The sequence below is a fragment of the Phyllostomus hastatus genome, unplaced genomic scaffold, assembly GCF_019186645.2.
Source record: "Phyllostomus hastatus isolate PE091 unplaced genomic scaffold, TTU_PhHast_1.1 phas_scaffold_397, whole genome shotgun sequence".
Taxonomy (NCBI): domain Eukaryota; kingdom Metazoa; phylum Chordata; class Mammalia; order Chiroptera; family Phyllostomidae; genus Phyllostomus; species Phyllostomus hastatus.
The window spans coordinates 3,500,294-3,512,600 of record NW_025334029.1 but is presented as its reverse complement, the minus strand read 5'-3'; the positions used below and the strand labels follow the sequence as shown (position 1 = coordinate 3,512,600).

Below are 12,307 nucleotides of genomic sequence, written 5' to 3'. Positions count from 1 at the left end.
AGTGATAGGTGTCTCTTGATGCTGCCCATTTACTTCCTTTTAACTTTCATTTAGTGATAAAAGTTCATGTTGGCCAAACAGAATGGTTGTCACTCTAAATTAGGGTAAGGAAATGTTGCTAAACAGCTCATGGTGCCACCCAAAATCTGGTAACTTATATTTCACCCCTTAGCCTCCTCTTGTTAGACCAGGAACAGTAGTCAGGACGGGACTGAACAACTCTTGTTTTTTAGCTAATATTCCTCTGAGACAAGAACTCCCAAAAGATGATTGTTTAAGTGCCTGGACAATAAAAGTATCGCACAAAGACAGGGAAAACTCACTCTTTAGTGCAGGGGGGGTTGTGGGATTGGGCTGGAGAGATGCAAGGGGGACGCAGGCAGATAGTAGTGACCTCCCTCAGGTGTTGCTTCTTCTCAGGGATTTTCTCTGCAACTTTTGTTGGCTTTAACAGGGAAAAAAAAAACAAAGTTTAAAATACATAGCACATGCAGACTTTTAAAACAATAAGCACCTTTAATTAAATGGGAAAACAATTAGCCTTGCCTAACCTATTCCTACCAAAAAGTTGTAATTTGAGATAGTTGAGCTGTGATGTGAACCTCTAATTAAAGGTTGGGTGGGTAGGGTAAGTGGAGGCATTCTGGCTTCCTCACCCAGGTGTCTGGGTAGCTAAGGGAAGCAGTGTTCCCACAGCCTTGGATGGGCCTGATAACTAGTGTTCTTGAGTTACAGCCTTGAGACTGGGTCCGATAAACTGTTCCTATAACACAAAGTGGGCTTGCATGCGTAGAATTATGTTATGTAATGTCATGGCAGTTTTCTGTCTTTGTTCCCCTCTAGTACTTAAACAGGTAGGTGCTCCCTGCTAGGGTGATGATGGGGGACACACACAAGGGGACAAGTGCCATGATGGGTGCCATGATAGGAAGCAAGGGCCACGATGCAGAGACATGCAGATAGATATGAAGCTTGCAGCGTGCATGGCTCACCCACCCATGAATAAAGGCATATCAGATATCCCAGTGGTTCCATGAATATTATTCCATCTGCATGAATACCATGGACCTGCTTGGTCTTGAAGGAACACAACACAGGGTGGCACAAGAATCTCATGGTAAAAGTAAAGATTATACTTTTCAGATATTTCTCCCATCAACAAATCAGTAATTTAGAAACTAACATTTCAACTCCAACATGGTATAAATCATGCCCAAGCAGCATGGGGATTGTGGGTAATATATAAATATCATTTATACAATCAACAACATGTGAAGCACATCTTTGGACATTTGCATATGCTTGTTATGAAAGTACACTCTTTGCCCCTAGTTTTATTGTTGTCCTCACTAAGAGTGGAGAAAAAGTGAAAAGGCAAGGATCCCAGACTTTGGTCCCTATTTTGGTGCACAGCACAGAGCCTCTGCTTTGAATTGCTAATGATGAGTGAAGACTTAAATTATCCATGCAGTATACAATTCAGCAGTAAGGCTTGGCCACAAGTAGGAGTATCCCCTGATAAATAATCTAAGTCATTTCTGATGATTTTTAAGTCTCTTCTGGAAAGGGACAGAAGGAATGGGAAAGAATTAGAAACCTCCTTTCCAGCCACTGTTTTAGCCATTAAAAATATTCTCCAAATCATCACAAGATGATGTTATTCTAAAAGAGTATCACAATGCCTGGAGTTGCAACAGAATGAGTCTATTAGATACAAACTCATTTCCCTAGATGTGTCTGGAATTGAAGAGGCCATTCTGCATTTCACCTTCTGATTATAATGTGTAGCCCTGGAATCCAGCCCTAATCTCATGCAGGGAAGATTTTCACAAGTCAAGCTGGACCACACAGGTCAGAGGACCCAGCAAGCTGGGCAGAACATGTGTCTAGCAGGAGCAGGATAATCAAAGTGTAATTGAATTGTGGGGATACTGATGTTTGTTCAGATAATCTAACAAGGCTCAGAGGATGCATTTTAACCTTAGGAACACTTGGGTTCCTTGCTGCTGTTGGGGTGGGGACTGTAGAGTAATGAGTCTATGCAGTCTATGAGTCCATGAAAGCACGAACTACTTAAGGAGCCAACCCCAGGGACTGACAGCCTGAGGAAGGAAACTTTTTTCATATTCTTCTTTTCTACACATCATAATCCCTCCTGTTGACATATTGGATATTCTTGACATTAGCTGTCAAACTCTGATCATTACTAAGATTTTCTCCTTAATCATGTCAAGTACAGCATTTATCATGGAAAGTACCATTGCCTTCACCAAAAACTGCAATTCACTGCCATTTGAGTCATTAAAAATGAGACTCAAGATCAAATTAGCCACTACTATGATCAATTGGCAGCCAACATTGAAAAGCTTACCTTTTGCTTACGCTTGCCTTTAGGGATAGCTTTTTCAACATTTGCCCCAGTAATCTGGCACTTGGGTTTTGAGGCAGTCTCCTTGTTTTCTGACTTGGATGGGGATGCTTGGAGAGAGTTGTGGCCAGGCACTCGAGATAGTAAGTCGAGATCAATCTTCACCCAGAGATTTTTCAGATTCCCTTGCTCTTGTAGAGGGGATAGAAGCTCAGTCTGCATGACAGGGGTGGGTGAAAAAGCTGGCTCATCATTATTGATGAATAAATTGTTATTGCTGCTGCTACTGATTAAGGTGCTGAGGGTCAGGCTAGCACCACATGTTTTCTTGGATTTGGCTAAATTGCCCCCAGGAGCAGTACAAGGAGGCAGGACTTTGATCTTTAGGGTTTCTTCCTGATCCGTGTTAGAATCAGCTGTAGATGAATCTGTTTCAATGAATTCCCAGGACTTTGGGACAATTTTTCCAAGCCCTCTATATTTCGTCTTCTCAGTGGCCAATGGGATATTAGACCTTGGTTCATTCCTAGGAACTGGTTTGTGGGCAGTAGCTTTGTTGCGGCTTCTTTGTACACCAGGAAGCTCCATACTTCCTTTTTCTTTGGGAGTGCTACTAGTAATATTTGGTTTGGGCCAGGTAAACCCATCAATGCTGGTATTATTCTTGAACTTTTGGGGCTGTTTTTTCCCAATTGTCCTTTGAGAAGCTGTCTCAATAATTTCTGACAACTTATGCTTCAAAGCCTTTGCATCTGGAGTTTTTTGGGTGTGCTGTGGATGGGTTTTCTCCCTGGTGAGACTGAGGAGAGGCCTCTCTTTAGGTTGAGCCAGTACCTGGCTGAGGGTTGTCTTCACTTTGACCTGGACTTCCATTGGTTGCATGATTGCAGGAGGCACAGAAACTGTCTCCATGGGTGTCTCATTTTGGCCACAAATAAGTGATTTGTTCTGGGATGTCACTTTGTTAAGCCATTTATCCAACTGCCACTTGTTGGTTGTGGGAGGCTCAGGCTACAGATTGAGAAACAGCAGCAAGAATGAATTTCACATCTGGGAAAGATTCAGGAGAACCCTCAGTATACTGGCTCATTGCTGGTAAAAGCTTTGGATGTTAAGTGATCATTCACACATTTACAAATGCACACACAGAATCCACATTAATCAAATTACCTAGAAGACCAAATATGCCACAAACAAGCCGCTATATACTTATTTAAACTAATTTCCACCCTTCTTATGAAAAATGTTCTCCACTCTGGCAAGGAAGGAAAAATTTATTCACAAAGAGGTTTTTTCAGGGAGTGGATAGGGAGGCTTGGAAGGAAAACATGTTTCCAAAATCCTTTGGTGAGACTCATACTAAATCTTTCACCAGGAAACAGGTGTAATGATCTCTGGTCCTGAAATGAATGTAAGCAAGCCTCAAGTGTAATTCAAAAGAAAAGGCTTTCTTATTTGCCAGAGTGCCAGTGACTCCTGTATGATGCTATAATTCACTGCAAAAAAAATAGGTCTTTTCTATTTTTACTGAAGGATGAAAAGATTTATCCATCTGAAAAACCACTGAACTTTTCCTGGTGTATGGGGACATGCATGCTGGTATTAACATCTTCTGTTAAGCCATGGAAATGATGCATACAATTCAGATGCTTGATTCCTAACTGAATTCTGCTGTTGAGCTAAAAGAGCCATCATTTTTATTAGAATTGCTATTCATTTGAAAGACATCAGCTGAGGCATATGGCACCAGCTAATAGAAGGTGACAGAATTAAAAACACTTGAGTAGCTGTGATTCCAACCTGCACAGGGCAATGGCAGGTAAGGGTCCAGGAAATTGTATTGGCTGCCATGTTGGCATCGTAGCTCTGACTTTAAGGGCACCAGTTCTAGTAACACACAGAGCCTGGTTTCAGTCCTGGCACTGCCATTGCCTATCTATGAGATATTGTGAAAGTTCTTTCTTAACTGGCCAGAATTTTCTTCTCTCATCTGTAAAATGGGGATAGTAATAGCAGGGACATCAAAGGGTATTTTTATGAGTATGAAATGGGTGAATGCAAGCCAAGACCTTCTCACAGTATTGGCACATCGTAAAATTTCAAAAAGCATGAGCTATTAATAGTAGTAGTATTGCTGCTGAATCTTCTATTATTTTTTCTGATTATTGAAAAACAAGTGTGTAAAGAGCGTGCTGTACAAGGTTTAGGATTGGGGGAACTGAGGATCTATCCTGGACTCAAAGAGGAAGGGAAGGAAAAGACACATTCTGTCATTTCAAAATGATCATTTTAGCATTTTATGGACCTGTGCTAAGTATTTTCATGACTTATTATCAAACATACTCAAAGGAAGCAACTTAATTTTTTTAAAGTGACCTTTCAACCACCACACTTCTTGTGCCTTAATTGCCAACTGGAAATTCATTGCTTCATCCTAGAGTAAGGAGGCATGGTGTCCCCAAGGCTAGAAGTGAGTCTTCACTAGTTCTCTAGAAAGACAAGCTGCTAGACCAGTTATTACCATTTCAGTTTACATGTCAGGAAGCTTGAAGGCTCAAACTAGCTGAGTCATACAGAAAGTCAGTCACACAGCAAGAAGTTTGCCTGATAGAGACTGTGTGGATATGTTTTTAATTGTTTTTTTTAATATTTTATTTTTGTTCTATTACAGTTATCCTAATTTTTCCACCTTTTCTCTCCTCCACTCAGCCCACCCCCTGCTCCCACAGTCAATCCCCACACTGTTTTAGAGTGAAAAATGCTATCAAATACAGTGGTACCTCTGTACTCATCATTAATCCAGTCTGGAACTCATGACACATGCTAAAACCAATGAGTACTGAAGGATGAAGCATTTTCTCTTTTGGGGTGGTGCCATTACTCATACAAGTTCTAGCAAGTGTGATGAATTCTGAGCAACTGCTGAGTGCTGAAACATTTTTTTTCTCATCAAAATACAATGAGTAAAGGGTTTGACAAGTTCTGAAGCTAATAAGTACCCAGGTATGTCTGTTCCTGAACACTATTGTGCTAAATTAATTATTGTGCTGAAAGTGTGTGCTCTGTGTTTGGGGTGCTGCCTCAATGACAAGCAGATCATGCTTGCAGCACTAGCTACTTCACCCACCTCTGGAATGGCCACACAAGGCAATGCATTGGATTCACTGTCTGTGGTGCTGCTTTCAGTATCTGAGTCTGACTCTGAGCTGCTCTCTGAATCACTGGAGCTGAGAAATCCCCCATTGGCTTGCACTTCAGGTGGGAGCTGAGGTGTCACCAAGAGAGGGCTGAAAGAAAAATAACATCATTCATTTCCTTTTTCAGTCTCAAGCCATCTGGAAGAGCCCAGTTCAGTTTAAGGGCCTATGATTTTGGGGACACAGGTAGAGTGGAGCATTCCATCTGAACTTACAATTGAGAAAAGGAGGCTTAGTGAGGGGCCCATGGTCAAAGGTTTCATTAAATCCAGATCTATTTGTGTCCAAGTTCCTTGGGATCAATCACACTGCCTTCCAAAGAAAGCCTTGCCCCCTCACTCCACATGAAAACTTTAAGCCAAGGTTGCATGCAGATACATATGCACAGTATAGCATTATTAGTAGTCCTATTTTTTCCAGTTAAGACCATTTTTATTTTCTGTTGCCATATGTTTAATTTTAATTTTATTTTTATTTTGTTATTCCAGTACGTTTTCTGCCTTTTACCCACATCCTTTTTACCCCCCCGCCCTCACCACCACCCTCCCATTTCCACCCCCCTTGTTATTGTCCATGTGTCCTTTATACTAGTTCCTGCAAACCATTCACCATTTTCCCTGAAATTCCCTCCTCTCTCCCCATTAGTCACTGTCATCCTGTTCTCAATTTCAATGTCTTTGGTTATATTTTGCTTGTTTGTTTGTATTGTTGATTAGGTTCCCATTAGAGGTGAGATCAAATGGTATGACTTTCACCGACTGGCTTATTTCGCTTAGCATAATGCTTTCCACTTCTATCTATGCTGTCACAAATGCTAGGAGCTCCCTCTTTCTTTCTGCTGCATAGAATTCCACTGTGTCAATGTACCATAGTTTTTTGATGCATTCATTTACTGATGGGCACTTAGGCTGCTTCCAGCACTTGGCTATTGTAAATTGTGCTATGAAAATTGGGGTGCATAGTTTCCTGTGGATTGGTGTTTCAGGGTTCTTAGTATATAACCCTACAGTGGGATTGCTGGGTCAAAAGGAGGTTCCATTTTTAGTTTTCTGAGGAAATTCCATAGTGTTTTCCATAGTGGTTGTACCAGTCTGCAATCTCACCAACAGTTTTGTAGGGTCCCTTTTTCTCCACAACCTCTCCAAAACTTGTTCATTGCTTTGTTTATGATGACCATTCTGAGTGGTGTGAGGTGGTATCTCATTGTGGTTTTAATTTGCATCTCTCTGATAGCTAGCGATACTAAGCACCTTTTCATGTGTCTCTGGACCTTCTGTATGTCCTCCTTGGAGAAGTGTCTGTTCAAGTCCTTTGCCCATTTTTTGATTGGGTTGCTTGTTTTCTTAGAGTGGAGTTGTGTGAGTTCTTTATATATTTTGGAGATTAAACCATTGTCTGAAGTATCATTGACAAATCTGTTTTCCCTTACAGTTGGTTCTCTTTTCATTTTAACACTATTTTCTTTAGCTGTGCAGAAGTTTTTTTATTTTGATAAGATCCCATTTGTTTATCCTTTCTTTTATGTGCCTTACTCTAGCGGACATATCAGTGAAAATATTGCTACGTGAAATATCTGAGATTTTCCTGACTATGTTCTGCTCTAGGACTTTAATGGTGACACGGTTTATATTTAAGTCTTTTATCCAGCTTGAATTTATTCTTGTGTATGGTGTAAGTTGGTGTTTGAGTTTCATTTTCTTGCATGTAGCTGACCAGGTCTCCGAATACCATTTGTTGAAGAGGCTATTTTTACTCCATTTTATGCTGCTGCACCCTTTGTTAAAAATTAATAGACTGAAGAGACTTGTGATAATTCAGGGCTTTCTGTTGTGTTCCTTTGGTCTATCTGTTTATTTTTATTCCAGTACCAGCTGTTTTGATTACAGTGGCCTTGTAATAGAGTTTGGAATCATGTATTATGATTTCTGCCACTTTGCCCTTCTTTCTCTAAATTGCAGTAGCTATTTGGCATACTTTATGGTTTCATATAAATTTGTGTACTCTTTGTTCCATATCTGTGGAATATGCCATTGGTGCTTTAATAGGTATTGCATTGAATCTGTGAATTGCTTTGGGTAGTATGGAGAATTTTTTAACATTTTATTTTTTATCTATTTTTATTTCTTTTCATATATTTTATTGATTGTGCTATTACAGTTCTCCCATTACCCCCCTTCATTACCCTCCACCTTGCACACCCTCTCCCACCCACATTCCCCCTTTTAGTTCATGTCCATGTGTCATAAGTTCTTTAGCTTCTACATTTCCAATGCTATTCTTGCCCTCCCCCTGTCTATTTTCCACCTATCATCTATGCTACTTATTCTCTGTACGTTTTCCCCCTCTCTCCTCCAACCACTCCCCTGTTGCTAACCCTCCATGTCATCTCCATTTCTGTGGTTCTGTTCCTGTTCTACTTGTTTTCTTAGTTTCTTTTGGTTTTGCTTTAGGTGTGGTTGTTAATAATTGTGAGTTTTCTGTCATTTTACTATACCTGTTTTTTTTATCTTCTTTTTCTTAGATAAGTCCCTTTAACATTTCATATAATAAGGGCTTGGTGATGATGAACTCCTTTAACTTGACCTTATCTGAGAAGCACTTTATCTGCCCTTCCGTTCTAAATGAAAGCTTTGCTGGATAGAGCAATCTTGGATGTAGGTCTTTGCCTTTCATGAATTGGAATATTTCTTTCCAGCACCTTTATAACTATAAGGTCTCTTTTGAGAAATCAGCTGACAATCTGATGGGAACTTCTTTGTAGGTTACTGTCTCCTTACTTCTTGCTGCTTCTAGGATTCTCTCCTTCATTTTTACCTTGGCTAATGTAATTATGATGTTCCTTGGTGTGTTCCTCCTTGGGTCCAACCTCTTCGGGACTCTCTGAGCTTCTTGGACTTCCTGGAAGTCTATTTCTTTGCCAGAATGGGGAAGATCTCCTTTATTATTTGTTCAAATAAATTTTCAACTTGTTGCTTTTCCTCTTCTCCTTCTGGTACCCCTATAATTCAAATGTTAGAATGTTTAAAGATGTGTTGGAGTAGTATGGACATTTTGATGATGTTAATTCTTCCAATCCATTAACACAGTATATGTTTCCATTTGTCTGTGTCTTCCTTGATTTCTTTCTTCAGTGTTGTGTAGTTTTCTGAATACAGGTGTTTTAGCTCTTTGGTTAGGTTTATTCCTAGGTATTTTATTTTTCTTGTTGCTCTATCAAATGGGTTTTTTTTTTCTTGATTTCTTCTTCTGATGTTTCATTGTTGGTATAAAAATGCATTGGATTTCTGGATATTGACTTTGTATCCCACTGTTTGGCCAAATTTATTTAATAGGTCGAGCAGTTTTTTTTTTTGTGGAATCTATAGGATTTTCTATGTACACTATCATGTCACCTGCAAAAAAAAAAATGACAGTTTTCTTTCCTTCTTTCCAATTTGTATGCCTTTTATTTCCTTTTATTGTCTGATTGCTGTGGCTAAAACTTCCAATACTATGTTCAATAGAAGTGGTGAAAGTAGACAAACTTGTCTTGTTCCTGATCTTAGTGGAAAAGATTTTAGTTTTATTTATCTATTTATTTTTTATTTTTTATTTATTTATTTTTAGAGAGGGAAGGGAGGGAGATAGAGAGAGAGAGAGAAACATCAATGTGCGGTTGCTGGGGGTTATGGCCTGCAACCCAGGAATGTACCCTGGCTGGGAATCGAACCTGGGACACTTTGGTTCCCAGCCCGTGCTCAATCCACTGAGCTACACCAGCCAGGGCAAGATTTTAGTTTTTGCCCATTGAGTATGATGTTGTCTGTAGGTATCTTATATATGGCTTTTATTATGTTGAGTAATGCTCCCTCTATTCCCACTTTGTTGAGTGTTTTTTATCATGAATGGGTGTTGTACCTTATCAAATGCTTTTCTGCATCTATTGATATGGTCATATGATTTTTGTCTTTGCTTTTGTTTATGTGATGTATTACATCTATTGATTGGCAAATATTGCACCATCCTTGCATCCCTGGAATGAATCCCACTTGGTCATGGTGTATGATCTTCTTAATATTTCATTGGATGTGGTTTGTCAATATTTTGTTGAGGATTCTAGCATCTATGTTCATCAGCGATATTGGCCTGAAGTTTTCTTTCTTTGTTGTGTCTTTATCTGGTTTTGGGAGTAGGATGATGCTGGCTTCATAAAAAGAGTTTGGGAGTCTTCCATCATTTTGGATTTTTTTGAATAGTCTGTAAAGAATAGGGGCTAGCTGTTCCTTAAATGCTTTGTAGAATTCTCCTGTGAAACCATCTGGTCCAGGGCTTTTGTGTGCTGGGAGTTTTTTGATTACTGCTTCAATTTCATTTGCTGTTATTGGTCTATTCAGGCTTTCTCCTTCTTCTTCAATCAGTTTTGGAAGATCATATTTTTCTAGAAATTTGTCCATTTCATCCAGGTTTTCCAATTTCTTGGCATACAGTTCTTCATTGTAATTTCTTACAATCCTTTGTATTTCTGTGGTATCAGTTGTAATCTCTCCTCTTTCATTTCTGATAGTGTTTATTTGGGTCCTCTCTCTTTTTTTCTTGATGAGCCTGCTTACGGGCTTGTCAGTTTTGTTTATATTTTCAAAGAACCAGCTCCTGGATTCATTGATCCTTAGAATTTTGCTTTTTTAGTCTCTGTGTTACTTAATTCTGCTCTAATCTTGGTTATTTCCTTCCTTCTACTTCCTCTTGGCTGTCTTTGTTGTTGTTCCTTGAATTCTTGTAGACATAGCATTTGTTTGTTTGTTTGTTTGAAATGTTTCTATATTTTTTAGGTAGGCCTCTATCACTATGAACTTCCCTCTCAGGACTGCCTTTTCTGTGTCCCATAAGTTTTGCGTTCTTGTGAGTTCATTTTCATTTGTTTCCAGATACTTTTTTAAAAATATATTTTATTGATTAGGCTATTACCATTGTCCCACTTTCCCCTTCACTCCCCTCCACCCTGTACCCCCTCTCCCACCCACCTCCCCCTCTTTTGTCATGTCCATGTGTCGTACTTATAAGTTCTTTAGCTTCTACATTTCCCATACTATTCTTACCCTCCTCTTATCTATTTTCAACCTACAATCTATGCTACTTATTCTGTGTACCTTTTCCCCCCTCTCTCCTCGAACCACTCCCCTGTTGCTAACCCTCCATGTCATCTCCATTTCTTTAGTTCTGTTCCTGTTCTATTTGTTTTCTCAGTTTCTTTTGGTTTTGCTTTAGGTGTGGTTGTTAATAATTGTGAGTTTGCTGTCCTTTTACTATACATGTTTTTTTATCTTCTTTTCTTATATAAGAAAAGAAGACATTTCTTTAACATTTCTTTAACATTAACTCCCTTTAACATTTCATATAATAAGGGCTTGGTGATGATGAACTCCTTTAACTTGACCTTATCTGAGAAGCACTTTATCTGCCCTTCCATTCTAAATGAAAGCTTTGCTGGATAGAGTAATCTGGGATATAGGTCCTTGTCTTTCATGACTTGGAATACTTCTTTCCAGCCCCTTCTTGCCTATAAGGTCTCTTTTGAGAAATCAGCTGAGAGCCTGATGGGAACTCCTTTGTAGGTTACTGTCCCCTTATCTCTTGCTGCTTCTAGGATTCTCTCCTTCATTTTTATCTTGGCTAATGCAATTATGATGTGCCTTGGTGTGTTTCTTCTTGGGTCCAACTTCTTTGGGACTCTCTGAGCTTCCTGGATTTCATAGAAGACTATTTACTTTGCCAGAATGGGGAAGTTCTCCTTTATTATTTGTTCAAATGTGTGTTCAATCTGTTGCTTTTCCTCTTCACCTTCTAGTACCCCTATAATTCAGATGTTGGAACATTTCAAGATGTCCTGGAGGTTCCTAAGCTTCTCCTCATTTTTTCGAATTCTTATTTCTCCATTCTTTCCTGTTTGGTTGTTTTTTTTCTTCCTTCTGGTCCACTCTATTGTTTCGAGTCCCAGTTTCCTTCCCATCACTATTGGTTCTCTATGCATTTTCCTTCATCTAATTTATGGTAACCTGCATTTTTCATCTAATTTGCACCCAAAGTCAACCAATTTTGTGAGCTTCCTGATCACCAGTGTTTTGAACTGTGCATCTGATAGATTGGCTATCTCTTGGTCGCTTAAAATGATGAGTCTTGGGGCATTGATCTGTTCTTCTGTTTGAGACATATTTCTCTCTCTCTCTCTTTTTTTGGGGGGAGGGGAGTCTGTTCGCTTCTGTTACAGTGAGCGACGGAGCCTTAGGTGTTGACCAGGGCTGGGCACCCCAGTTGCTACATTGTGACATTGTATGTGAGGGTGGGGTCAAGAGGGAACAATGGTGGTTGCTCCGTTCTCTGTGGGACCTCAGTCCCTTCTCAGGGATCCTGGGTTGCACGCTCTGCCCTGCTCCACAATCGCCGCCTCACTTGGTCTGCCAGCTGCCGCTTGCGTACTCAGGGTCCACCCACTGCGATCTTGCACACCCCAGATGCCTTACGTGCCCCCAGTTGCCTTATACGCCCAAATCTCTCTGCTCTCCTCAACGCAACCTGCCCCATGACCCACGCCCAGATGCTCCTCTCCACCCCTCCTACCAGTCTAAATGAACAGGTCTACTCCAACTTCTAGGCTGTCTGATTTCCATTCAGATAAATTCTCTATCAGTTCTGGGTGTTATTCTGCCTCTAAATTGTTGTTGTTCTAATCTTGTTTGTGCTTGGAGGTACGGTGCATCCACCTATG

At 40.0% G+C, this 12,307-nt stretch overlaps 1 protein-coding gene across 1 annotated transcript in view; it reads right to left on the bottom strand.

Annotated features, from left to right (window-relative positions):
* Positions 1-12,307, bottom strand: part of AFF2 (AF4/FMR2 family member 2) — a 572,513-nt gene that overhangs the window by 51,019 nt on the left and 509,187 nt on the right. Inside the window, exons 11-13 of the mRNA XM_045820496.1 lie at positions 5,496-5,655; positions 2,372-3,379; positions 324-445 (exon numbers count right to left, since the gene is read on the bottom strand). Of these exons, the coding sequence (XP_045676452.1) occupies positions 324-445; positions 2,372-3,379; positions 5,496-5,655 (1,290 nt within the window). The remainder of the gene's footprint in view (positions 1-323; positions 446-2,371; positions 3,380-5,495; positions 5,656-12,307) is intronic.